This window comes from Tachypleus tridentatus, chromosome 2 (assembly GCF_004210375.1).
Source record: "Tachypleus tridentatus isolate NWPU-2018 chromosome 2, ASM421037v1, whole genome shotgun sequence".
Lineage (NCBI taxonomy): Eukaryota > Metazoa > Arthropoda > Merostomata > Xiphosura > Limulidae > Tachypleus > Tachypleus tridentatus.
The window spans coordinates 146,132,250-146,160,242 of record NC_134826.1 but is presented as its reverse complement, the minus strand read 5'-3'; the positions used below and the strand labels follow the sequence as shown (position 1 = coordinate 146,160,242).

The 27,993-nt window shown below is 35.1% G+C and overlaps 2 protein-coding genes across 10 annotated transcripts in view; one reads left to right on the top strand and one right to left on the bottom strand.

Annotated features, from left to right (window-relative positions):
• Nucleotides 1-224: 224 nt before the first annotated feature.
• On the top strand, nucleotides 225-26,249 carry LOC143245311 (uncharacterized). The gene is made up of 3 exons (XM_076491507.1): nucleotides 225-495; nucleotides 12,234-16,356; nucleotides 26,041-26,249. Exons 1-2 carry the CDS (start codon nucleotides 448-450, stop codon nucleotides 13,146-13,148), a joined length of 963 nt encoding a protein of 320 aa, XP_076347622.1. The 5' UTR covers nucleotides 225-447; the 3' UTR covers nucleotides 13,149-16,356; nucleotides 26,041-26,249.
• The window catches only part of LOC143245310 (F-box/LRR-repeat protein 6-like), a 33,987-nt gene continuing 29,500 nt past the window's right edge, over nucleotides 23,507-27,993 (bottom strand). For 3 of the 9 annotated variants that reach the window (XM_076491503.1, XM_076491502.1, XM_076491504.1), the window contains exon 11: nucleotides 23,507-27,754. In XM_076491503.1, the coding sequence (XP_076347618.1) occupies nucleotides 27,604-27,754 (151 nt within the window). In that variant the 3' untranslated portion in view covers nucleotides 23,507-27,603. The remainder of the gene's footprint in view (nucleotides 27,755-27,993) is intronic. The other 6 variants (XR_013025564.1, XR_013025565.1, XR_013025566.1 and 3 more) reach the window with 6 other exon arrangements.

Genomic DNA, 27,993 nt, shown 5'->3' with positions numbered 1-27,993 from the left:
CAACAACTACGCCTACCACCATCGAAGTCATTCAGGCTGTTTCTCACATGCCTCGAGTAATTTGCCCCCCTACTTGTCTATTACCCTCTTCACCAAGGTCAACACATGACGTAACCGGCGTCGGGTCCTCGTTCGTAACCGGTCTAACCACGTGGCGTATGTAGACTGGTGATTGGACAGCAACGATTCGTAGCGGAGTGCACGTTAGGGATACACTATACTTATGTTGTAACTCTTAAGGTAAATTGACAGGTGTGTTATAGAAACAGTAACCATGTAGTAGAGTAGATGTTGGCGTTTACAGCTTTAAACCATTTTATTGTCACTCTAGGATAAAAAGAAATTTCCGTTTCGTAAACATGGTTTAAGGTAGTGGTTGGTCTTCTATTCTCAAATGATGACGAGAAGCTACAATTAATTAATTAATTAATTCGAACACCAAAAAAAATGACAGAAATATGGAAAGACGAGCCGGACCTTCGTCCAGCACCTGAAGTAAGTGTCCCTCCCATAACTTTTACCACGTTATTTACGTTTTCTAAGGTTATGTATTTATGAACTTGGTTTGATATATATATAAAAACAGTTGTTATCTAAATTTACAAACAAAATATAAGTTGTACAGTTGGAATTGATTACAACTGACAAGATATAGCTGATCTCACAGTATCATACTGAGTGCCTTTGTCTACGTCTGTAAGTGATACTAATATATCTATCTGATATCATGGTATCGTACTGAGTGCCTTTGTCTACGTCAGCAAGTGATAGTAATATATTTAGCTCAATGAAATAATTGTAGGCCTAACGTTAGGTTCGCCACTTTCGCAAGACAAAATGTATTGGTCATTTGTGAACAGTATACATATTCAAGAACAGAGAAAACAGTTTGAAACATTAGGGTTGTGTCTCTTGTTATGATATTTTGAATATATTTAGTTGCCAGTTTGTTTAGTTCTCAAACAAACGACTCGTTTACATATCAGTCACTACCCTTGAATCTCTTTGAATGGTTTTATTCAATTACCTGTTAAAATACATGGTTTGTTGTTGTTTTGAATTAAGCACAAAGCTACACAATGGGCTATCTGTGCTCTGCCCACCATGAGTATAGAAAGCCGGTTTCCGGTGATGTGAGTCCGCAAACATGTTGCTGAGTCATGGGGAGGAGGGGGATCTAAAATACGCGGATTAGCTTCGTGTAAAGAAACCTTAAAATATACAGATTAACTTAGTGTAGAAACACTGGCTCAAACCTTGAGAAAATAATTCATTTCCGACACCCCTCTAGTAATTAATTATGGTACGGATAGTATTATAATATGGATTATTTGTTTGTTTTCAATTAAGCACAAAGTTACACAATGTGCTGGGCTATTTGTGCCCTGCTCACCATGGGTGTCGAAACTCGATTTCTAGCGTTGTAAGTCCGCAAGTACACATCTGTGCCACTAGGTGGCTATAATATAGATCGTTTAAAATTATTAGTATTATAAAAATTATGGTATTATAATATGAACAGCAGTATAGCTGCCATATTATCATGTGGATATCATCATTATAATAATAAGGATAGCATTTATTTATTAACAATTGTATGTTTTGTATGTTATTATGGGTCCTGTAATGAACATAATAATATATACACAAAATAATTATTGCATAGGTAGTTTTTGTGTGTTTTTTTAAATGTGTGAAAAAGCTTATGTGTGTCCATAGAGTTAATTGTAGGGTCTATTATACTAGATGAAAGGATTTGTTTGTTTGTTTCTAATTTCGCGCAAAGCTACACGAGGGCTATCCGCGCTAGTCGTCCCTAATTTAGCAGTGTAAGACTAGATGAGTTATCACCACCCACCGCTAACTCTTGGGTACTCTTTTACCGACGAATAGTGGGATTGACCGTCACTTTATAACGCCCCCACGGCTGAAAGGGCGAGGATATTTGGTGTGACGAGCATTCGAACCCGCGATCCTCAAATTGCAAGTCGAGTGCTTTAACTACCATAGGTAGGAGGAAGTAAGAAATTATACAGAAATGTTGAGCAGGTTATCAAAACGTTTTGGAATCTTGTCACGTCGTTACTGTCCAATAACCTGAGGCACAGTTTCCATTGCAAAAGACTACTCGTAAAGCTGTTATGTCCAGAGCAACGATATCTCCTTCAGGGTTTTGTATAGGTAATCTAGCGGATGACAACGAATGTTTCTCGATATCCATATCAACAGTCCGATCGCTGAGAAATCTATAGTCGCTGCTTCCGGCAACTTACTTGGCACATTTTCGAACGAAATAGCTTAAATATCCGTTTTATTCTCTACCTGCTTGAGGTACGTTACAGTTGAGCAGATACGTCTTGGAAGCAACTTTTCTACATATGACTTGTGTCGCTATTGAAACATAGAATCTTCTTAGATATGTCGTTTGGATCACACCTCTTACGGATTGCCGCATTTTACTTACCATAGTTGATTGAAGACTTGCTGCAAGTCTCTTTGTGGATGGTCCTGACACGCTAAGTTGATCAATATACCTTTGTTTCCTAATGGTATTAAGTACAAGGAATAACTCCATCTTGGATATTCCAAATCTACGATCTGAATACGTATTTATAATATGATAATATTTGTATATTTTCGCGGGAAAGGGCTGTCACATACTCCTCCCCAAGGCAATAAATGTTCGGTGGGATCACGCCATTTATTAAATGCTAAACAATGCAAAAATGTAGTTCTGATACAATGTGTTTCACCACAGTTTATATTAATAAGTAGTAATAGCCTATTAGGAATATTTTGGCCTATCTAAAAACTACTAATTCAATCTATTTGAATGATCAGAAAATATCCCAGAACAATGCACATTAATACACTTGTAAAAAAGTTATTTATATTTGTAGCTTTTTTAACCATGCACAATTTGCATACACTGCAATTATCAACTAATCAGTGCCTAGCTTAGAAACGTCTTACTGCTTCTTCATCCGAAGTTTTGATTAAAACACACATAACGTGGATCTGGAACCTCACGAACTGCTCGGGGTATCAAGTAATTGCTTAGTCTACATATCTGTAGAACCTTCAGTGTTCATATCGGCTGTGATTGCCATATTCAGATCAGTTTTAAGGTAATTTCTGCCAGAACTAATTTTTGTTGAAAATGTAGACCCATATCCAAAAATATTTTTGTCCTTGTATGTGTTACCTTCGAACTTTCTTGTGGGATCAGAGCAAGAGTCGTTTTATTAAGGTACTAAGGTACTATTTACGATGTTATTATGACTGTTTGGAAACTGTTCAAGGTTAGCCATCAATGATTATGTTTAAAGTTTTCCAAGTTCACTCCTTGTGAAAGAAAGTACAATATTCGAAAGCTCTTGACTCTTTGTGGCTCAGGTTTCAGTAAATTGTATAAAAACTGATTTTATTTTAGAATGAATTTACTTCAGTGTGTTTCAGTATTGTTTGTTTATTTGTTTTGAAGTTAAGCACTGTGCGTGACCTACCATAACTATCCAAACCCGGTTTCTAGTTTTGCAAGTCCGGAAACAATAACTCTGTGCCACAGCGTTTCAGTGAGTTGTGTAATAACTTGTTTTATATTACAATAAATTATTTTCAACTGTAATGTAGATATTTTACGCTCATACCTTATTCAGTGTTAAAAGTGTTAGTTTTAAGAACGACATTTCCAACGACCTGTTTATTTTTTTCAGCAAATATCTTCAGACAAGCACGCACACTTGTTTCTGAAATACCACTTACCGAATGCATGTTTGAAATAAAGAATATGTCAGCGGTGTATATTTGTTGTTTGTATCCACAAATGTAACTTCTATATACCTGGTATTATAAATGGTGTGATACGATATATATGTTTCAACGTGTGGAAGGTTTATTTCAGATGTGAAGCAGAATGTGTGAAATGGTTGTTTAATGATTCTAAGCCAATAGAGGTGAGAACACACCACAAACACACTTTACAGACGTAGTAACCTCGATCAGCTCGTAAACCATATGTGGCTGTGTTGCAAATAAACAGGGTGTTAATACAAGAACTAGTCTTCTTAGTTCAAATATGGTCGTACTTGTAGTGTAAGCCAAGAGACGTACACGTATCATATTACATGAATCTCGGGTATGTAAGATGAATAGATATAGCTTTATTTGAACCATGAGTCTGTGTACCACAATATGCGATATTTAATTAGTTATAAATTAACAGATGTACACGCATTGCCTTACTTGTATCCCAAATCTGTCGATATACCGATATTGTACTAATTGAACCGTATAGCTATATACAAATGATTTTAAAAGAAGTTAATTTAACTGGACCTGTTAAAATTGTGATTAACTTTAAAGTAATCTTACAGTCTAAAGCTTCCAGTAATTTGACGCCAGATAACTTAACATTATGAACCCTATGTGTTTATGCCAACACGAACTGAGATTTTAAAATGTTGTTTTTACTTTTCTCATTATTATTGTTTCATAATATTGTTATATTTCAGGAAACTCTTTTCGGAACAGACATTTTCCTACGGTGATTATTAATCACACAAACTACTGATTTTCCCATAGCTGAAAGAAATATAGAGGGCGTTACGGCTTTTGTCCTCACGTGGGAAACTGCTAGACGTTTTCAAGGTCGATCTTCCTACGGGAATCGTTGTAGAACATCACCATTTAAAGAAACACACGGCTGGCACATTCCGTAGATGAACATAGTTTCCTCATTTTTTTAAAGTATATGATTCTTGGGGGGTAAATGTGAAATACCAAACATTAGAAACTACGTTTAAAATTGGGAATGCAATCTGACTTGCAATTAAAAAAGATAATATAATCACCATGCAGTTGGAAGTTTGTTTGTTTGTTTGTTTAGAATTAAGCACTAAGATACACAATGGGCTATCTGTACTCTGCCCACCACGGGTATCGAATCCCAGTTTTTAACGATGTGAGTCCGTAAACATTCTGTTGTGCCACTGTGAGGGGGGGGGCTATGTGGGAAGAAGGAGAGGAAACAATTAATCCAAACAAGTTACGTCATGAATCGTTTAAGGCACGTGCTGTTTCACAGATTCAGTTGTCATACGTAAATATGAAATGTTAACGACTTCATAACCTCTCGTGTAACAGTAAAAGGGAAAAATATTTAGCGTCAGGAAGCATTTCTTAAGGCGTTAAATGAATGAAAATTACTTGGAAGTACGTTTCTCGTCCTTTCCATTAACTGAGCTTAAGAGTCTGTGTTAGTAACATTTGGGGAATGATCCCTGCTCTGGACTCAGCACAGATAGTAAATCACCCAGCTGTTTGTAGACTTGGAAACAAAGTCGGAAACACAATGAGCTTAATTTCGCACGAGCTTAGATTGATACCGTCAAACATCGTGAGTTATATTTACATTAACACATATTTACAAAGATAAGACAGATTTATCTGTTACTACTGAGCGTAATTCAGTGGCGCTATTTACCTCATTTAAATTCAGTTTTATCCTACTTTAAGTCAACCCTCTTGTAGCCTGTCACGAGCTCTACCTGCGGCAAATCACACAGTTATTTAGAGCAGGTGATTCTATATTAGAAAGCTCTGCACCCCTTAAACTCTGCAGCTCTTACCGTAATCCCACATAATTAGAATTACATCTAGAATGCCCATGTAATTAAACAGTATCAGTTAGAAACCAAATATCTATTTTGTTACCAACCTGAAAGAACTGGTCTTGATAACATTTGACGAAAAAAGTGCTTTTATCCGAAACTGGAAAAAAAACAAAAAACGTTTTTAGCGGTGGCATAACGGCTCATAAAACGCTTCTGAATTTTTTTTGTTTTTCAAATACAGAGTTTACGTCATAGCTCCATCATCTCTTGACCGATTTGAAATTTATTTAGTGTTTTGGACTCAAGAGGCTTGGACCCTTTCGACCACGCCTAATACCACATAGATTATTTTACTCTAATCCTACCTGGTAGAATTTCAAGCGCCGCAGCATGATATGGATTTCCTCTTGTTTTATATAGGATTGCTTTAGATAATTGCGGTTTGCATCAACAAATCAACTGCCAACCTTGTGTTGGTGTCTACAACTCTGATGTCTAGTTCCAAGATAAAGGTTCACATCATAGTATTTCCGTATATTCAATAACTGTATTGTGTAGTTATGCATCAAAAGTTTGTCTCATACATTCCCTTGTTTAATATAGTGTTAATAGATTTGTTTGTTTGTTTGTTTTGGAATTTCGCACAAAGCTACTCGAGGGCTATCTGTGCTAGCCGTCCCTAATTTAGGGGTGTAAGACTAGAGGGAAGGCAACTAGTCATCACCACCCACCGCCAACTCTTGGGCTACTCTTTTACCAACGAAAAGTGAGATTGACCGTCACATTATAACGCCCCCACGGCTGGGAGGGCGAGCATGTTTGGCACGATTCGGGCGCGAACCCGCGACCCTCGGATTACGAATCGCGCGCCTTACGCGCTTGGCCATGCCGGGCCATGAGATAATAGGACTGACATTGTTATACAAAATTCGAGATATGATTTGAAATGTAATGTGTATATAAGGCAGTCAAACTTTAAAATAAGTTATTTATTTATTTTTAGCACAAAGCTGGTCCGGCATGGCTAGGTGGTTAAGCCACCCGACTCGTAATCTGAGGGTCGCGGGTTCGAATCCCCATCCCCACCAAATATGCTCGCCCTTTCAGCTAATGGGGGCGTTATAACGTGACGGTCAATCTCAATATTCATTGGTAAAAGAGTAGCCCAAGAGATGGCGGTGGGTGGTGATAACTAGCTGCCTTCCATCTAGTCTTACATTGCTAAATTAGGGACGGCGAAATTAAACAAACAAACAATTAGCACAAAGATATCTGCGCTCTGTCCACCATGAAGAATTGAACTTCTAAACTTCAGATTTTAACACTAAGTTTGTAATCTTACTGTTGATTCATTGGGAGGAGAGCATTGAATTTGGCCTAAAGCTATAACTTTAGTTATAGATTTTCGCTAGATTTTCTTAACTTCGAAGTTATTGACTAGAGAAGGTTAGCTAATCAGCGTCACCAATCGCAAACTCTTGGGCTACTCATTGTAAAAAAGATTAGTGTGACTGACCATTATATTATAACTTTCCCACGACTGCAAGGTCAAGCTTATCAGTGATTGGACTCCAGTCTATGACTCACATATTGCGATTCGAGTGTCCTAAAAAACTAGGCCACGTAAGTTCCTCAGTCAGTGAATTATTGTGAACGTATTCAGATATTTTTAGTATTTGGAAGAGTTACAGAGAGTTGAGTACGTTTCATTAAAATTATTCTGAATACGAAAATCGAAAAGTAGTGTAATGCAACAAAATATTTGTCGCTTTTTGAAAGAGTATGTAACAACCTTTTTTCATGCAAAATATTCGTATACTTAGATTATAATGACGTGTTCATGTCGGAGATATAGAATTTCCAGAAGGGAATATCACTTGTACTCAATATGAATCTAATTGGGGTATCAGGACCATCAAGAAAGAGACTTGCAACAAGTCGCACTTCAACCATATTATTAAAAGTGTGGCGTCTTAAAGAATATGAAAATCAACGAACAACGAACGTCTTCCACTTGCTCCAAGTAACAATACGTAATATAATCAAAAATGATACTCGTCTGGAATCGAGGTCAACGAGGTATGTTTTGAAGGTGCTAAGAAATGCTGCACACCTCAAAGAACTACAGAAAGAAAAAGAGTCAAAACTGGCCAAAGCGCCTCTGGATTTACGTTGGAATGAGCACTGGAAAACCGTCGTCTTTCCATACTAGGTAAATTATGGAAACCTTGTAAGGAGGATTAGTGTGTATTTGGAATGAAAACCCAACGACAGAGCCTAGCCACACGGTCATTAGATAGAACGTGATTGGATCTTGCGACATGGACTAAAAAGACAAAATGAGGCTCGAAAACTGTTTTCTATATAATTTATTCAGTTTTTTATCCGTCAAGTATTTGTTCTCAATCAATCTGCAAGTTACTAATCCCCCCAAAAAAGGACCTCATTGAAATCTTCATGCACAATGATTTAGTGTCTTGAGTGAAATTAACGATCGAAATGGGCTACAAGTCTGAGATTCTGTCCAGAAATTGAAATCGTTATTTTGCTCACACTGCATACAAAAAAAATTGTAAAAAGTTGGTTAAAAATTTAGAAAAGAAAATCATTAACATAAACCAAAAACGTTCAAAATAAATAAAGGGCTCTGGCATGGCCAGGTGGTTAGGGTGCTCGACTCGTAATCAGAGGGTTGCGGATTCAAATCCCCGTCACTCCAAACATTCTCACCCCTTCAACCGTCGGAACGTTATAACGTTACGGTCAATCCCACTATTTGTTGGTAAAAGAGTATCCAAGAGATGGCGGAGGGTAGTGATGACTAGCTGCCTCCCCACTAGTCTTACACTGCTAAATTAGGGATGGCTAGCGCAGATAGCCCTCGTGTAGCTTTACGCAAAATTCAAGAACAAACAGACAGACAAGTATTAAATTTTCTTAACTTTAGAATGTGTAAATGCTTAGTTCAATTTGGAAAAATTCTATTTAATAGCTGAGTTGTAGAGTTGACGATTCTTTGTATGTTATGAATCGAAACAGAATTTGAATAATTAAACTTTTAAATGTTGCAGACTGAGTGACGTAATAAATATATTTATTTCTTACTTAATCAGTACCATCTGTACTAAAACTTAACTAGAGATCTCTGGTGTTTGTCTTAGAATGTCACATGTAAAACCTAGAACTATGTTAATCTTGCCAACGTTGAAAATTTCGCCCCCAAATCCTCCCATTAATACATATTTCAATTAGATTTGACCCTCTATTCAGTATGTGCGGCCACGCCCAAGTCTGCTTGACTTGTTAGACAACACTGTTTCCTTGGAAACTGGTTATACTAGATGGAGAAGGCAACATAAAATAAATTCAATTCTTGTCCTTGATTAACTTGTATGGTTAATAGGTATCATGGTTAGTAAACTGGTTACAACATTTACTTTCTTTCATGTTGTAGTTTACAGTCGTATAAGAACCCATGATACTGAAAATTTTGGTAGTTGGGGAGCTGAAATCCATTACAAACATACCAAAACTTTGTATTGATTGGAATAATGCATACGCATCACCCCCATGCGTCAAGCCAGAGGTGCTACCATATCCTCGACACCTGCAGTTTCGAAACCCTCCGAAAAACCTCTTAAGTATGCTGCAGATAATGATAAATTGTGACTCAATTAAAGGGACAATATTTAACATAAAATGTTACATGGAAAAGAGACTCTGGGATTAGAACTCGAACCTATGACCCCTCTTTCTCGGACATGACCAGTTTTCTAACATTAAGATGTCTAAAAGTAACTACCATTCTTATTGTTGAAAGCCATAAAACTTCACTACAAGAATGGTTACCATACTATATTATGAATAGGCACACAAGCCACAACGCAGTATCAGACCAATATCTTTGTTGTTCTTCCATGGTAATCGTTTTGAAAGTCATCATTTACATTTTGTTTAAAACTTAACAAACACGACCTAAGCTGGGGGCAAATTATTTGTTTGTATTTTTTTTATTTTCGTGTAAAGCTACTCGAGGGCTATCTGTGCTAGCCGTCCCTAATTTAGCAGCGTAAGACTAGAGGGAAGGCAGCTAGTCATCACCACCCACCGCCAACTTTTGGGCTACTCTTTTACCAATGAATGGGGGGATTGATCGTAACATTATAACACCCCCACAACTGAAAGGGTGAGCATGTTTGGCGCGACGGGGATGCGAACCCGTGACCATGAGATTACGAGTCGCACGCCTTAACACGCTTGGTAATGCCAGGCCGCATATGGAAGTACAGTCATACCATTCCAAGGATGTTCGTGGTAAATATATATGTATACCCTCCCTTCCTACAGCCCAAGAACAGAAATTTCACATGACAAACTAGTATATATCAAATACATTGAAGCGGCATATTGTGTCTCAATGAAACTAATAATGGAGAAGGCAGAGTTTTGTAAGTATTCCAAAGTGATGTCATGTAACGTATCATTGTCCCCTTCAGATGAGACATGAAAATCTTAGGACAGTGTTGAAGGAAACAGTGGAGAAAAATAAACTGCGATAGAAATGGCATTTGATACGAAAGCAGAGAAGAACGTATTACAATATGTCAACCACACCACGTATATTACACCGAGTGCCAACGAGGCCTGTCAGCTAATAAAAACAGATATAGCAGCTTACACGAACACCAACTTTTATGGTGTTAAGCAAGTGAATTGTAATAATTGTCAGTTTTATTTATGGTAAGAATTGGTAACACGGCGTTGTTTATTCAACACCGATTGTGTATTCATTTATTTAGCTAAAAGTAACACTTGGTCGTTGAGCCTAAAAGAAAAAGGAGACTTTGAGATTAATTGTTATATCTTCGGTTTTGTTTAATATAAAAACGTAGTTTTGAGGTTCTGTTTTAACAAGAATAAAGTAAATTGCCACTTCAATACTAGCCATTTCTCAGTGTATTTTCGTTAAGCCTAACGTCTCGGGTCGTAAAGATCAGTGTTTTAACATATATTTTAGTGTTCCTTAAACCGTACACATTTTCCTGTTTTTATTGTATATTAACCTCAAAATTCTTTATTGCGTCGTCCTGACATTCCAGATAAACTTTATTCCACTTAAAATAACCAGTGACGTACTCGTTGTTCATCATGCAACAGTTATCTAACCGTGTGCTGTAACCTCACCGCTTGTAAACCACCAGATGCTGAAAACCTAAACTCACATTCGTTTGAAAGAAAATGTTTAGAGTTCGCAACCCTCGGATTACGAATCGAGTGTCTTAACCACCTGGCTATGCCGGGACCTCATCTGTCTATAAAAACAACAACATTTTACATCGTGTTCGAATTTTGAATACGAGTTATAGTCCACACGTTTCTGGTGCCTCAACAGTAAATTTGAGGGCTTATAACGGTACATATTGGGTTTTGATACCCGCATGGGCAGAGTACAGATAGCCCATCATGTGATTTTACACTTAGCGACACACCTCAGATCAGATGTGACAGGTTTTTACCAAATGTGTTTAATTTGTCAATTAACATTATATAAACTAAAATGTATTGGCACAGTTTTACAACGATGTTTGACGTATGGGAGTAATACTGGTTATTGAGTGTTTTATAAGGGTAACGTTGTATATAAATATTGACATTTTTGTTTCTGATCAGTGCTAAACTATACAAGGTGCTATTTGCGCTTGGCACGGTTTGGTTTGAATTTCGCACAAAGCTACTCGAGAGCTAACCGTCTCACATTTAGCGGTGATACGCTAGAGGGAACGCAACTAGTGAACATCACCTCTGTTTTACTAGTATAAGTTTTAATACCCTATCAGCCGTCCTGAGATACGTTTCTACTTCAAGTGGGTTTCTCGTCATCACGAAATAGTGGGATTGACTGTCACGGTTTGGTGGCTGGTGCGCTCAATCGGCAATTTGCAGGTTGCTGGCTCAAAGCTCTCTCACCGAACTTGCTTGTTATTTAGTATTGCTGTTAGGGCCAGTCACTCGAGTGTAAAAATTCTTGGCTAATGTATAATAATCGAGCGGTTGACCTTAAACCTGGACGAGACTAATGTCAATCGAAGAAGAAATTCTTAAAAGAGTGGGACTGACCGTTACATAATAATACTTTCATTGACGAAGGGGCGAGTTTATTCTGTGAGGGTGATTGATGAATACCAGGAAGGGCACAACGTTTAAAGTTAATGTATTATTTTATAATTGTAAATTTATTAAGTTTTTTTGTTTGCTCTGAATTTTGCGTAAAGCTACACGAGGGCTGTTTGCGCTAGTCGTCCTTAATTTAGCAATGTAAAACTCAAGGAAAGGCAGCTAATCATCATCACCCACCGCCAACTCTTAGGCTACTCTTTTACCAACGAATAGTGGGATAGATCGTTACATTACACTGTCCCTATGGCTAAAAGGGCGAGCAAGTTTGATGGGACACTAACCACCTGGCTATGCCGGGTGAATTTAATACGTAACTAATAAGTGACTTAGACGTAACGCTAAAAATGTTTTATTAAGAAATCAATTGCCTATTTAAACAACTAAAATATTATACATAAGAATAGTTATAATTTCACTGTAAGTGTTTTTTTTTTTCTTTAGTTGGAGGCCGATGTCCTTCGACTCACCACGAGACTGATGATGAGAGAGCGAGACCTACGTCAAACGAAACTTCAGATGACGTCACAGATTGCTTGTGCCCATCAATTAGTTGCTTTGTGGAAAAGACGTGCAGAAAAATTGGAGGAGAAAATGCGCTTGGTGTTACAGCAGAAAGATCAGGAAATGCAAGAAATCACTTTAGAACTGTTTAGATTCCAGGGCAGTCTTAAAACAGAACAACGCAAGATAGAAAAGTTATTCGAAGAGAAAGACAAAATAATTAAGAAACAGAAATTAGAACTTGCTAGATTAAAGCGACATCTAGGCAGGTTCGCAGGCAGCGAACAAAGAAAGACTCGCGAGTGCAATCAGCAAACACGCTCAGAAGCGGTGAAGAGATTGCAAGTTGAGAATTACACTGCTCAAAATACATCGAAAAGCACTTCAATACGAGGGAAAGATATTCCAAAGCAACGCCCTTCATTCGACAAAGAATTTCATTCGTCGAGAATGAACATTAATTGGAAAAACGTTGCTAATTCCCAAAAAGATTTAAGACAGCGCGCCATTCAAGATGTCACGAACGTACTGCAGACAACATATTCGCGATCACAGGAAGACGATAATTCTAACAAAGTAACCGCCAATCAGTTGATTGTTAATGATGTAGAATCGAAAGATCTTTTGTTGAAGGCTGAAGAAATGTTGGCAGTTTGCAGTCCCAATAACGAAATTGAACTAAGCATAACAATAAAAGAAAACCAAAAGAAATTGAGGAATGATATTGCATATTCAGTTAAAGAAAGGGTTCCTTTCAAACAAAAAATGCCCACTGATTTGAACTTTGTAAAAGGATACAGTACGCTCTCTATGAAAGGAATCAAAATATTATCACCACATTGTATGCAACTGTAAGAACCTAAAGGACTAATAATAGTTCTGGATAGTGTGAAAATACTGCTATAACACATCTTTTATGTCTAAAATATTATGGTGTGTTGCATATAGGTCATGTTAAAATTACGTTAACACATATATTGTAGCATTTAACCTTTAGAAATACAGTATTTATTATGATTGTTCTGTAACACGTGAAACATTATATACGAATATATGTTTGCTACATGTGTTTAAGTTAATAATCCCCCCTCTCTTGTTCGTATTGTGTGTTTAAGTTAATAATCTCCCCCCCCCCCCATCTCTTGTTCGTATGAAGACTTTCAGTACCAGGGATTGGTCGTGAGAAGTTTATTGTATAATTTATCAGGTTTTTTCATGGACTGTTACTATTTTTATGTTTGATTTGTGAGATAATGAACGACCAAGTATAATTATCGGATTTTTTTTATATGAAATGCATTACACTGAAAACAAAATGTATTTATAAAATAACAATATTATTGTAAAATTACGTCTGGTTGATGTATCTTTATTTGTTCTTTCTGAGTCTGTAAGTTTTGGTGATGATTTCTTATAAAATATTGTCTTCGAAGTGACTGCTTTATAATAACTTGAACATTTAAGTTAGCTTTACGACGTGCAAATGTATTTAAAAATACCTATCAAAATGTGCGTAAACAGCTCGAAGGGTAAAATATTTATTAAGGTTTTTACGCGTTTTCACAAGCTGACGGAACATGATCGTAAATGTTCTTTTCATACGACATTAGGCCTATTGTATTTTTCAACGCCAGGTGCTTTTAGAGACGAATTTGATGGTCAGCTAAAGTTTACCAGGCGTCTCTTTAGGGCTAGCTCTATATGCTTTCGCTTGACTTATAATATTGGTACGAATAGAGTCCATTCGTTTTAGCTGATTAGACATTTAGGCTTAAATCCACCCATGCATGCTTTATCTATTCACTTAGTAATCTTTAAGATATAGAATTATTTTACTATTGTTCTCGTATGAAAAAAAAAAAGTTATAATGAAAACGATCCAAAAACACATAACTTGGTAACAGATGAACGTTTAAAAATTGCAACAGCAAGAAACTTCTCAGTCAAGCGATACTGTCGCGGTGAGCGGGTGTTAAGTGTATAACACAATGTATAATTTTTGGTAAATTCAAATATTGCAACTATTGTTTATATGGCCTGTATAAGGAGGTCCAACAATGTATTGTTAATGAGTTCAGTTTGGTTAGCAGACTGTGTACATATCTAAATGTGTTGAAGAGATTTCCAAATTTACTTTATGAACACCGAAAACTTGTGTTTTAAATTTTGTGCAGTTACACGAAGGCTATCTGCACTAGCCGTACCTAATTTAGCAGTGTTAGACTAGAGAGAAGGCAGCTAGTCATTACCACCCACCGCTCACTCTTGGACTACTCTTTTACAAACAAATAGTTGGATTGGGCGTCACATTATAACGTCCTTAAGGCTGATAGGGCAAGCATGTTTGGTGTGACGGAGATTCGAACCCGCGACCCTCGGACTACGGGTCGAGGGCCTTAACCACGTGGCTATGCCGAGCCTCACCGAAAACTAACGAAGCATAAATATCAACTGCGTCTAACATTTATTAAAAACAACAATAAAAGCCAAAATATAAAAACCAAACACACACACACATAAATATATATATAATATGAGCTGCGTGTGTTTATTCCATTGTCTCCCGCTAGTCCAGAGTTAGTCTCCGGATTTACAACGCTAAAATCAGCAGTTCGATTCCCCTTGGTGGGCTCAGCAGGTAGCCCGATGTGGCTTTGTTATAAGAAAATAAATAAATAACTACAGTGGAACCCCTCTAAGCAGCCATCCCTTGAAAGGGTTATTCAATGACAGTCCCTTTTTTGGTTTACATAATCCCTAATTATGTACAGTGGAACCCCTCTAGTCAGGCCAGTTTGTTTCAGTCCCGAAGGTGTCTGCTTTAGATAAACTGTAAACTGTTTATCCCAAGGACGCCGCAAAGTCGAAACGTTGGCCCAAATAATAACAAAATTACATATATATTTGGAATGTAAAGGTCGCTTTAGCAAACTTTTTAAATTTAACATTAACAATAACCTACAAAGTCAACTTAACAAAAGGTAATTAATTTAATTTAGTTAGCAAAGATGGCGCAACAATACGTGATCTGACAGAAGTTACAAAAAGTAATTATTAGTATTTTCTGTTTGTGCACGAAATTAATAAAGAAATTAAGACAAGCTATAAAAACAAAGTTTAATTATAGGTTTGAATTAGTATATTAGCATCTGTTTTGTTTATTTTCTGTCAATTTGAATTAGATTTATTTGTTGAATTTTGTGCAAAGTTATTAAGAGTATTAACTATCCGTAATTCAGGAATGGCAGAAGGCAACTATTCAGTATTACCCACCACCAGTTTGTGGACTACTGTGTGCCAATAAATAGTGAGATTAATCGTCACATTGTAACGCCCCATGACGGAAAGGGTGAAGGTGCTGAGTGACGAGTTTTGATTTCGCAGTCAGGTGACCCAACCATCAGTTTATGACTACCTCCTTGCGTTAGATGTATACGTTTTATGTATTTTAACAATTTTGCAAAATGATATCTGGTTAGTTGTATCAAAGTTAAAATTATGTCTTCCAAAGCAACACTGATAAATCATATCTGACGCATGTACCAAAAAATGACAGAGACGTACGAAAAAGTATTCTTAATAAAACAAGAAAACATTAAATCTATACATATTATTGGTATTGTTTAAAATTACTCTTTATTGATGTGGGTGAGGATTAAAATAACATATTTTACGAACAATCATCATCTGATTTTTTTCCTTTAGAAGGTGTCGCTGTCCTCAACGTGTTGCCATCCTTCAACTCGTACCTTATTCACGACTTCCATACTCCCATATTTTCAGCACTTAACTTGCATCTGTTGTCTTCTCTTCCCGGCTACTGGCAGCTGTAATACTCTCCATATTTCTATGTGACCGAACAACCTCACCTTATTTTGCCTCTACTTCGTTTCTAAAGACTCTCGTAATTTCCTTATTTGTTATCTACTCTTTTAGCGACACTCCCAACAACAATTTCAGCAGTGTCATCTCTGTTTTTATCGGCAAGTCTGCTTTCTACTTCCAGATATAGCTTTCGTAGAGGAGCGCCAGTCTACTCAAGGTCTTGTACACTGGCTTTCAGGTAACCTTCACTACTGCTTTTCCACTTGTCAGGAGTTTCTTTTACTTACCTCCCCTTAGTCATTATCTCTGATGTTTCGCTTTGCCAGTAATAGTATTGTGTGTTACAGTTCCGAATTATTAAACACATCAGAGACCTGAAGATTACGTTAATTGCTCGAGTTGTAAGTTTAAAGTTCGTGTAGCTTAATCCCATCTATAACACACTGTAGTAAAGCACAATGTTACACAATAGGTTATCTGGTCTTGCGGTAAGGTACACATTTTAATGTAATTAATTTGGGTATAAAAAATAAACTTCTAAAAAATATAAGTTGTGAATAGCGCAAAAGAAGAAAGGAAACGTATGGTTCACGACTGTACCAAACCTAGAACATTTCTAATATTCCGTCAGTAAAGAATGTTAGCTGTAAAATACTTATTAAGAACATGCAACTATCACCTTCTACAATGACGTAAATTAATTTTTAAATTAAAACTAGATTTTACTCTCTTTAACGTCTTAATTAGATACATATTTGTATTCCACTTAACTGTTTTTCGAAATTTAAATTAACAATAGCAGAATTAAAACAAACTTTATATCGTTAGGCCTAAAGTTCCGCACTGTTTTTCAAGTTACTTTATTTGCTTAGTAGGCGTAGTTTTTAAACATGGAGATAAACTGCTATTTTCTCGTGATGATGTAAGCAGTATGCAGAGTGGTGAACAGAAGATAATTTTCGTATATTTCTTTTTCTAACGTCTACAAATATATCATCATCAAATTTTACAAGCTGTTTGCAATCTCTTGGTGCCGTCCTGCTCATGCGCATATTAAATAAAAATATCTCAAAGCCCGGTCAAACATTCAGTGTGGTTGACATTTTAATGGCGTTCACAAGAATTATAAACAGGGTTGCCAGATGAATTTCTTGGATTTTACCAAGTTAAAAAAAAAACAACAACAACATGTAACTCACCTTTTTTATTAAAAACTTGGTTTTTTTCTTCTTCATTGGTTTACAACTTATTTTCCTTCATTTTTTTTCACACTTTTTCACACAGTTGCCATTCTTTACATGTGTTTTCTAAAAGATTTTTGCCATATAGTGTTTCCGTACTTAGCCAGGAACGATTTTTTACCGTAATATTGTCTACCAAAGAAAACTGTCTTTCTACCGCAGCTGAAGAATGAGACAATGATAGTAAGTTTATCATTAATTTGGGGGTAATTGGGAAACAAAATTTATCTCCTTATTGTCTTGATAAATATAATACCAGTAATTCTCTGGTTCATTATTTTACAAACTTAACTCTCAACATTCTCTACTGGTATCTTTATACTATTTTTTACTCAATAATATTAGGAAATTTCATGGCCAATTGGATAATTGAATGCGAGTGTCCTTGAGACATTTTCTGGATCTAAACTTTCAAATAGCTGTAAATACGTGAACATATCAGATGATACAAACCGTTTGTACATTTCCTTGCTTAGTTTGACACTGAATTTTTATGTCTTAAGCTAAAATTCTTCGAGTTATTTGGTTTGGATTTTGGAAGAATATTCTAGAAAGATACTTTCAGTTCTTGCTCCACGATATATTTCACTTAAGGAAGGTAAATTAAAGGATCATTGATGTTAACCTTCGATATATCTGTATCTTTTAGTATTTCTCTTTTAATAAAATTAACAAGGATACCTTTCATACTACTGTATATGGAGTCACGTAGCCTATGAATTCTGAAACTCTCAGCTTGAAACCCTTAAATTTAGTTTATTTGCATATGACAGAATAAAAGTTAGAATTGCAAAGTACATTTTTACAATTGGATTCTGTAAACCTTCTAGTATTGTATATGCTAAAGTCATCCCAACTCCTAATGCCGCTGAAGTAAAAAATAAGACAAGTGCTGGTCATTGATTCAGTAGTCTTTCTACCACTTGCTGAAGTGACAACCATCGAGTACCGCTATGATGTAAAATCATGTTAGGATCAGTCTGGGTAAATTTCTGAAATTCTGCATAGTCAGATAATCTCTCTGGGCTATTTGACAAATATGAATAAATATTTCTAGTCATCTCCTCTAAGGAAGTTGGATGCACATAAATGCATTGAATTGCATACACAACCTTTTAGAGATATGGCACTTTCTGCTTCAGAAGACTTTGAACACCAGTTTTTTGACCCCATCATAACACTTGCATAGCCTATCAGATTTTTAAATTGGATTCCATGCTTTTTTTACAAAAAAGCACTATAGAAGTGGAAATGCCCTGAGCAGTACAGTAATTGATTTCCAAAAGAGCTAAAAACTTGTCGACTGTTTTTTGAATATGGCTATCATAAAACCTAGTTCTTCGATTGTGCTATAATAATTTCCAAGTATTCCTTACCAATGACATTACGAAAACTAGCTGTTCCTTTTGTTCTTGTACATTTACTTTTCTTAGCAATTTTAGAATCAGGTTATACATTAGATAGAAAGCCTGGAAGGTGATCTAGTATTGAAGTGGGGAGATTGTGTTCTGCCACAAACGCACACATTTTCAGTTCAGTGGAAGCCACTTGAGACATGCTATATGAAGAAATAGAAGGCCGTAAGAAATCAGTTACTTTAGAAGTCTGGACACTTGTTTTATTATTTTTTTAAATGTTTTCCACTGTCAATATGTTTCTCAAGTATGGTAACACTCCCAGATAAGTCACAACTACATATTTCACAAAATGACTTAAAGTTTTTCGAACTTCGGCTAAAATAACTAAACTTAGGATCATTAAGCCATTTTTGTGGCAAAAGACTTTTCTGTTCGTAACTAAGCCTATGTAGGCTTACTTTCTTGTATGGACTTTCTACTAAATCACTATCCTCATCACTCCCTTTCTCAGCCACTCTAATCTGTGGGTTAGGTTAAATGTAAATTAAATAAAATTATGAATATTAAGCAAAACAAATTTAAAATTAAACAATGCATTATTCTGTAAACGAATGCTGAAACTTACGAATCACAACTCACGAAATCATAACAAAGCAACAGTATATGAAAACAAGACTAAAAGCGCCACCAATGGATCATCACTGTCTAAAATTATCTTGCGCCTGCGCAATGAGCCCTTATAAAGCTTGTTTTGTTTGTTTGTTTGTTTTGGAATTTCGCACAAAGCTACTCGAGGGTTATCTGTGCTAGCCGTCCCTAATTTAGCAGTGTAAGACTAGAGGGAAGGCAGCTATTCATCACCACCCACCGCCAACTCTTGGACTACTCTTTTACCAACGAATAGTGGGATTGACCGCACATTATACGCCCCCACGGCTGGGAGGGCGAGCATGTTTAGGGCGACTCGGGCGCGAACCCGCGACCCTCGGATTACGAGTCGCACGCCTTACGCGCTTGGCCATGCCAGGCCCCTTATAAAGCATATTCAAACATTTAGACAGTAAAATTCGCCCTTATAAAGCATTATCACAAGGTCAAATTTCACGTAAAGGAGGCAATAAATTTGAAAATCTTTTATTGGTCATGCAACAGGCAAATTAACAAAATTTGCCAAATTTTACGAAGGTTTTACCAAAAACTTGGCATGGCCAAGTGGGTTAAGGTGTTCGACTCGTAATCTATGGGCCACGGGTTCAAGTCCCCATCGCACCAAACATGCTGGCCCTTTCAGCTATGGAGGCGTTATAATTTTACAGTCAATCCCACTATTCGTTGGTAAAAAGAGTAGCCCAAGACTTGGCGGTAGGTAGTGATGACTAGCTGCCTTCCCTCTAGTCTTACACTACTAAATTAGGGACGGCTAGAGCAGATAGCCCTTGAGTAGCTTTGCGCGAAATTAAAAAAACAACAACAAAAAATCCTACTTGTTGATAGATGAGGTTGGTGAAAGAGTTTTCTGTCCGCGTTACGCAGGTTCCGCCATATAGATGGCGTTTTATATGAGAAATCTTAAGATAATGCTGCAAGATTTTGATATTTCCGGCTTGTACAGGTTTTGCTGTAGTTATCGAAATACAAATTAATTGAGTGGCAGCTGTAAAACTTAAATCTTAGAACCAATGTATATGTAAAACGTGAAACGTCTGTAACGAAATAATTTACAAAACACGGTAAACAATAAATGAAATGTAAATATATATATATATATAAGAAATGTGTATTAATGGAAAAGTATAACTTTATAATATCTTTGAGTTGAGGTAAATAAAACTCCTGAAAGTTTGACAAGACCGAATTTTATTATGTCGCAGGCGATGTGTTCATGTAAAAAAGACAAACTCCAACATGAAGTGTTTTGTAAGAACATTCAACAAATAATGCACAACCTGTAGTCATATTGTTTATAACGGAAGTAATACGGTTATTTCTTTGCAAGATCCGACAGACAAAAATAATAAATCAGAAGAAATAAAGATTTATACAATTTTAACTGTGAGTAGAACAACATAATGAGTGTATGTTACATTTAAGTCACAGGGTTAGTCGAGCAAGATCTAGATTCTCATGAAATAATCTTGGATTACATTGCACAACAATTTTTGTGAAAAGTTTTTGCTGATTGTGACAGGTACCGGGTGGGTATGCACAAATATAGTTTTGATTTTGTTTCATCACATAGGAACTCTGAGAAATAGACAGTTAACTATTTACTGGCAATAACGTATTTCATTGCGTTTATGTTTCTAATATACTATTAAGTTCAACATAATTAAAAGTGTTTTGATCCTGATTTTCGTTTGTATTCAATGTCCGGTGCATCACGTTGCAGTGTCCATCAGTAGTCAGTAAGCATTGACGGATTCTAGTTGCCCTGATATCGTTTTTCCATTGTAGTAATGTCCTGGTAAAACTGAAGATTTCGATGAAACGGTACGTGATGGGCAAATTTGGATGTGATTTTCGTGATCAGCAGCCAAAAATCAATAAGGAACATCCAACAGTGTTCAAGAAACAAAACCTTTGTTGTGCAGTGTTATCAGTGATACGTCTCTAACGAAAAATATAGTTAACATTAAAATAATTTTAAAATAGCTTATGCCTACTTTCACCATTACACTGAAAGACGTAGGTCAAGAAAATTGTGCAAGTGAATGAAATTATGAAAACAAAAAAATGTTTACGGCGTGACGTAAGCTAGTATTATAATAGTATAGTAGTGTTGAAGAGCCGTTTTGCCACAAAAAGCAACACAAACAAACAAACAAATACTAATAAAATTTGGCGACGAAGAGATGCTAAGTATAGATAATAAATCGATTACCTCCGTTATGTTATATGAACTAATAAATTTACATTTAATACTATTACATTAGTGTTAACCCTAAATATAATTTGAAGCGTTTAACACGTCATAAAAATATGTTGTGCTTATTTAGCTACGTTTATTATTGAGATCCGAAAACGGGGTCATTTAAACCAGAGTAAAAGAAACTCCTTGTAAATAGGTAACGAGTAATATAAGTGACGTGAATAAAAAAACAAAAGAGTTGACCATGAGATATATCATTGGGGGTTACTGTTACATTGAAAGCGGGTCACACAGCATGATAAAATGTTATGAACTTTTACACTGTATACTGGAATTAATGTGACGCAGTGTAAAGTATTAAAAACTTTGTTTAGAATAATCGCGTAAAGCTAAACAAGGGCAACTTGCACTGATAAACTAAAAAGAAGGCAGACGATCAATAACGTATTAGGCTACTCTTATCTCATATTTCACAGTAATTCAACTACTTTACTACATCCGTAGCATTGAGTCCATTTTTGTGGAGACGAGATACAAAACCCGAACCAGGCACAATAACCACTACAAGTGTTATATCAGGGTGGAAACAACTAGTGCAATGTAATGGAGGATTACCAAGGATGGTGGAAACAAGTAGTTTGATTTAATGGAGGATTACCAAGGATGGAGGAAACATGTAGGGTGATATAACGGAAGATTATTAAGGATTTCAGCATACAGTGGAAACATGTAGCATGACATAACAGAGGACCGTCAAAGATGGATGTAAATATTTATTTGCACATAGGTCACATTACTTCTCATACAAAAGCAAATATGTTTAACTTCAAGAAAGTCTAGAAGATATTACAGGTTTGTACAATTTCTACACATGAACATACTTATCTTTAGTGGAACATCCTTTTTCCACAGAACACATTATGCACTCCTGAAACAAAATTACTGTCTTGACACATCTCCAACTTTTGATCACATTTCAAAGAGCAAAAAACAACAGTTGTAACAACAACCTTTGACAGTTAACCAGAAAGAATTACTTAAGAAAAAAGGCTTAAAATCACTTAATATAAGTGATGTTTTTACAGTTTCTGTGAGGTCCATTTTTCTCATATTTTATTCTATTGGTAGTCATAATAATGTGTACAACCTGACCTCACAGACTGTAAAAACATTACTTATATTAAGTACTGAAATTCAGCAGGTGAGAAAATGAAAGGCAAATATATATATATACATATGCACACACACGTGTGAAACTTGAGTTAAAATACTGATATGGTTATTATTTTATATAAAAACAATATACACATGCATTACTCTGTAGGTAAACACACACTTTAGCAATTACATGTGTAGAATTTTAGTTTAACCAAAGCAAGTTAATGATGAAAACATGATGAATGTTTTGATTGTTTCCATTCCTTGAGTTATACATTATAACTATGTTCAGAGTGAAAGTATTTGAGTTTCAAAGAAAAATGAATAATTAATCAAATTACTATATAATTGAAAAAATATGAAACTTGTTCTTAATTTAAAATAAAACAAATAGTGTAACAAGTCTTTAAATAATAACAGCTTTCAACATTCATTATCCAGTCATCATCGGGTAAGAGTTAAACTGAAAATAATGTTACAGACTGTGTATCAAATTCAACTGTTTTTATGAATGCAACTTTACTGAGACCGTGACTCGACACTGATTGAAATGTTGTAATTACTTTGTTCAGAAGGTTTCTCAGTAAAAATTAAACTTTCTGTTGGTTTCACTGTAGTATCACTGATAAATGTTCTTCAAAGTTAGAATACGTTCAGGTGAGGTTATGTAAAAAAGAAATTATTTAATAGGTGCAAATAAATCCTGATTTTGGTGTTTCCTTTATCAATTCAAGACATCAAACTACTCTAAAGGGCATCATGTAAAGACCAAATTGTTTTAATCTACCAGCTACAAAATTCAAATGACAGTGATAAATTCACAAAAGTAAATTGAACCCACATTAAAGTAAGATTCACAAGAAGAAATGAGTTAAAATCAAAACAATGGTCATGAAGTACTTGAACTTAGATTTAATTACACACTATATCAATACCTTCAGGCATAATTTTATTGAGCATGTTTCAATGTCGCACAAAACATGACCACAGCTATAACATGTATATTCATAAATGAAATTCATTCACTGATCTACAACCTTCACCTTTAATATTAGTTTTATGTGGCAGTTCTTAACATTTAAACAATGTATGTTTTCTTGATGAAACTTTGTAGGATGGACGGCAACTGCCTGTTGTGGAGACAAGTGTAGAGGACAACGTTTCAAAAGTCTTCCGCCTTCAAGTCGAAAGGCAGAAGACTTTCAAACATCATCCTCCACAACAGGCAGTTGCCGTTCATCCTACAAAGTTTCATCATGAATAGTCTGCCTAAACAATATGTTCTTCTTATTTACTTATGTATAAAAATAAGCCTTTATGGCGATGTAACATAAAATGAGAGATATAAGAGAGACTAACTAATGCATTTCTCACACACAGCCAAATCCTGGGGCTCACATTCCTGTACAGTAGAGAAAATTCACACAAACGTAATCACATCATGTATATATAAACATACTATAATATTTAATGCACTTTAGCCTGTAAGGCAGCTCAGTTTTTGATGTTTATGGTCTCCAATTGAATGTATGTGTAAACTGTATCTCCCATGGACAGGTGAAGCCATATTAATCAATACATATATATAGACTATAATGGTGTATTTCACAGCATTTAAATCCAGGATTACCATACCACATCAGCTTCTTACACACTTTTATTAAAGCTATTCATGTAACAAACTGCTTGTGGGTCCATCATTTTGTATATAAACAGGTTACTAATAATATAACAGTTGTAAAAGAAAGAAAACAAAATTACCACCAATATTTCAATTAATCCCAATAGTCATTGTTGGGACATTACACATAATAACTTATTTTGTACCAGACAAAACCATAAACTCATTCATATGTGATGTACTGTATCAATAGCAGGGATTGGTATACAATATAAATTAGCATTTTGAGGTTTGATTTCATTTGTGAAATATAAAAATTAAAACCTTTTGTACAGTAAATACATAAAAAAAGAAATAACACTTCATGTAATTTGGACGTATCTACAGATGTACAAATAAAATGATTTAATAAGTGTAGAAACGTTTCAAAACACATCCTAATTGAGCCTCTAAATCATGAAATGTTAATGGTTAGATATGAGCAGAAATTAAAGTGATGGAACATTAAGTATTGTCTTTTTAGGATAACACCATTCAGCTAAAATCCACATAATACTGTATTTTCACTTACAGAAACACTTATTTATAACTTTAAAATGTTGCCAGTTTATTAAAATAAACACAAGTGTAACTTGCACTGCAAGAACTGTTATTTCGGTATTGCATTATGGGATATTCTCCAGTGTACCAACAATGGACAATAACTTTTGTTGACATTATTTTTCTGAAACGAAGTCTTGGTATCTTCATGAGTTTGGACAAAAGTTTCAAGTTAGTCATATTTATCGATGTTCTGTCACACAAAGATCATACAAACTTTACGTAAATTATACACTGCTGAAAATAATATTCAAAAATGTTTTGTTTTCCAGTAACATTTACTCACTTTACCCTATTCCATTTTCAGACTGTAATTACTGAACATAAACCAATACCCATGTTATTTCTACTTATATATTTTACTTACTAAAAGAAAACATGACTACAGAGAAGGGTTTAGCCATGTCCTTCTGCTGTACATTGCCAAAAACAACTAAAACATCAGTCACGGTAAACAGCCAAGCAGCAACAACTTGTAATATTGCATTACAAATAAGCATCAGCTGATATAATACCACGATGCCCGATGATGGCTCTAATTAAGTGTCCAAACATCTTGCAAACCAATAACAAGAAAGGACTTATACAATTGTAAAAAAAGTATGGTGTATTGTTTCATCTGTTAATAGGCAGAAAGTAGTGCCAATTACAGAATATAATGGAAAATGATAAATGATTTCCTAAATACTCTAGACACTTGTATTTTCATACCAAGAGACCATAAATGTTTCTCAAAAAAAAAAAAGCAAGTCCTGAGAAACGCCTGCCATTCTCCATGCAGTGAGACAAATGTGTTACTTTTATCCCATATAATTGCATTCTATTGTGGAGAACTCAATGAAAAGGTTTTCTTCTCTTATTAAAGTATTCATGAAAATGAAATTTAAAGTTTCTGAACTTTAGTTTAGTTATTACAAAAGTAGTTAATGAAACCAGAAGAATCAGATAGGTTTAAATAAGATTTATCAACTACAAACTTTAACATGTCTGTGGGATCATTAGTTGAAACGGAAATAATTATAAGTTCTAAACTGAAAAGGAGATGAGTGACTGATATTTGTGTATTTATCCGAAGAGTCCTAAGCTTCCAAGCCACAGAAGAGATGAGCCACTACTCACCATTGTGGAGTACTGGAAGTGTGAAGAGAAGAAAAATCTACAAGAAACCCTGGATACTAACGATAATTATTAATCTAATTTAGGAAACACAAGATGAAATTTGTGTGTTTATTTTAAACTTGAGATAATGATTCATTAATAAAGTTCTCTCCTGTGTTTCATGAATATGAATTTCATTTCACTTAAGTTCTTGTATAAATATAATTTATTATGTTCAGTTCGTAGATTATAACAAGAAACAAACATTTATGCCAAACTGTTTTCTTTCAACTAGACACAAAATAGTTCAAAGTGAACTCAGATATATGTTCATTACCATCACCCAAATTTGTCAGAATGGTCTGCCTGGTTTTCTCGTAGAGTATGAACATCTCAATCTCTGGCTTGAGGCACAGTTTCAATTACTGAAGATGTAAGTGCTTCTAATGGTTCTTTGAAAAAGTCAGCAAACACCAATTTTAAATTCTGAGTAAAGTCGACACTACTTGCTTTAGTAATGTATTATTACACCACACAATGTAGTACAAGCCACCCATCATAACAACAGTCAGTTGGTAAGTGAAGCCGTTCTTTTATTGTTAATAATGGAATATCTGTAATAAGTTTGTTAGTAAACAAAATATATTAATACCTTTAATAACTGGAAAGTATCACCTATAAGTGAACCATATTATTGGATATCTATAACAAGTGTTCCAGTACACAAAACTGTTCATACAATTTGTAAACTGGAGAAACTTAAGTGACCAGAATTTGAACATATTTTTGGCAGTATATTTCCACCCATAACCTTGTGGATACAGGCTCATGCTTATAGGCAGTATTTTTCCACCCATAACCTTGTAGATACCTCATGTTTAAAGGCAGTATTTTTCCACCCATAACCTCATGTTTAAAATATGCACATAAATGACATACTATAAAAATTACATTACATATACTTGGCATGATATACATAAAGTAAGAAATAACTGATTTTGATAAAAGTGAAATTTTTTAAAACATTACTACAAGTAAAACTATGTAAAATAATATTCAAGTTCTGGAAAAACCATGGAAAAAGAATATGACCAAATTAGTGGTAATGTTTTTGCTACATTTAATATAACATTATCCATCTTTTGTACTACTGTTTATAGTTTTCAAACAAAAATAAGTTAATTTTGTTCTTCTATTTATTTACATCAAATGTTTCTAGTTCACTAAAGTGATTTGTTACAATTCAAATTACTACTTGTTACCACTTTCAGTTATGTTGGTCATGATGTAGAAATCACGTATTCTTAAAAGTTTAAGAGATGGTTAAAAGCTCCAGGTAATTAATGTCTTTTCAGTGTGTTAAAAGAAATGTTAAACTATGGTTAAATATCCTGAACAATACATTCTAAAAGGATGATATGATACAAGTACTTGAAAAAAAAGATACAATGAAAAAAGTATTATTTCCAAGAATCTTGTAAGAACATAGGAATATTTACATGCATAACACGATGTATCCAGTGATTTCTTGGGGCTTATTTTACAAAGATTCTTCAAACTTCCCAGAAGTGACATCTTCACGAAGTTGAACAAGTTGATGATTGTTGTACAGACGTTTCATTCCTCGTGGCAGACTTCGACAGGACTGGAGATTTAGAGAAAGAAGAGTCTGACATTTGCTCAGAAGTGTTCTGCAAATAAATTATTATTCTGAGGATTCTTTAAAAAATATATTTGTTTTACATCAACATATATGAAAAAACTAAACACAATCTTACCTAAGCCTAAAGTACTGTTAACTGTTTCAGAAGGACCAATAAGTTTTTAGGGTTAGATTTTTCTACTTACATTATAATCTTATTTAAATCAAGCACATCTAGAAATGACTAAAGAATAAAGAGATTAGAAAATTAAAGAATTTTTAAATAAA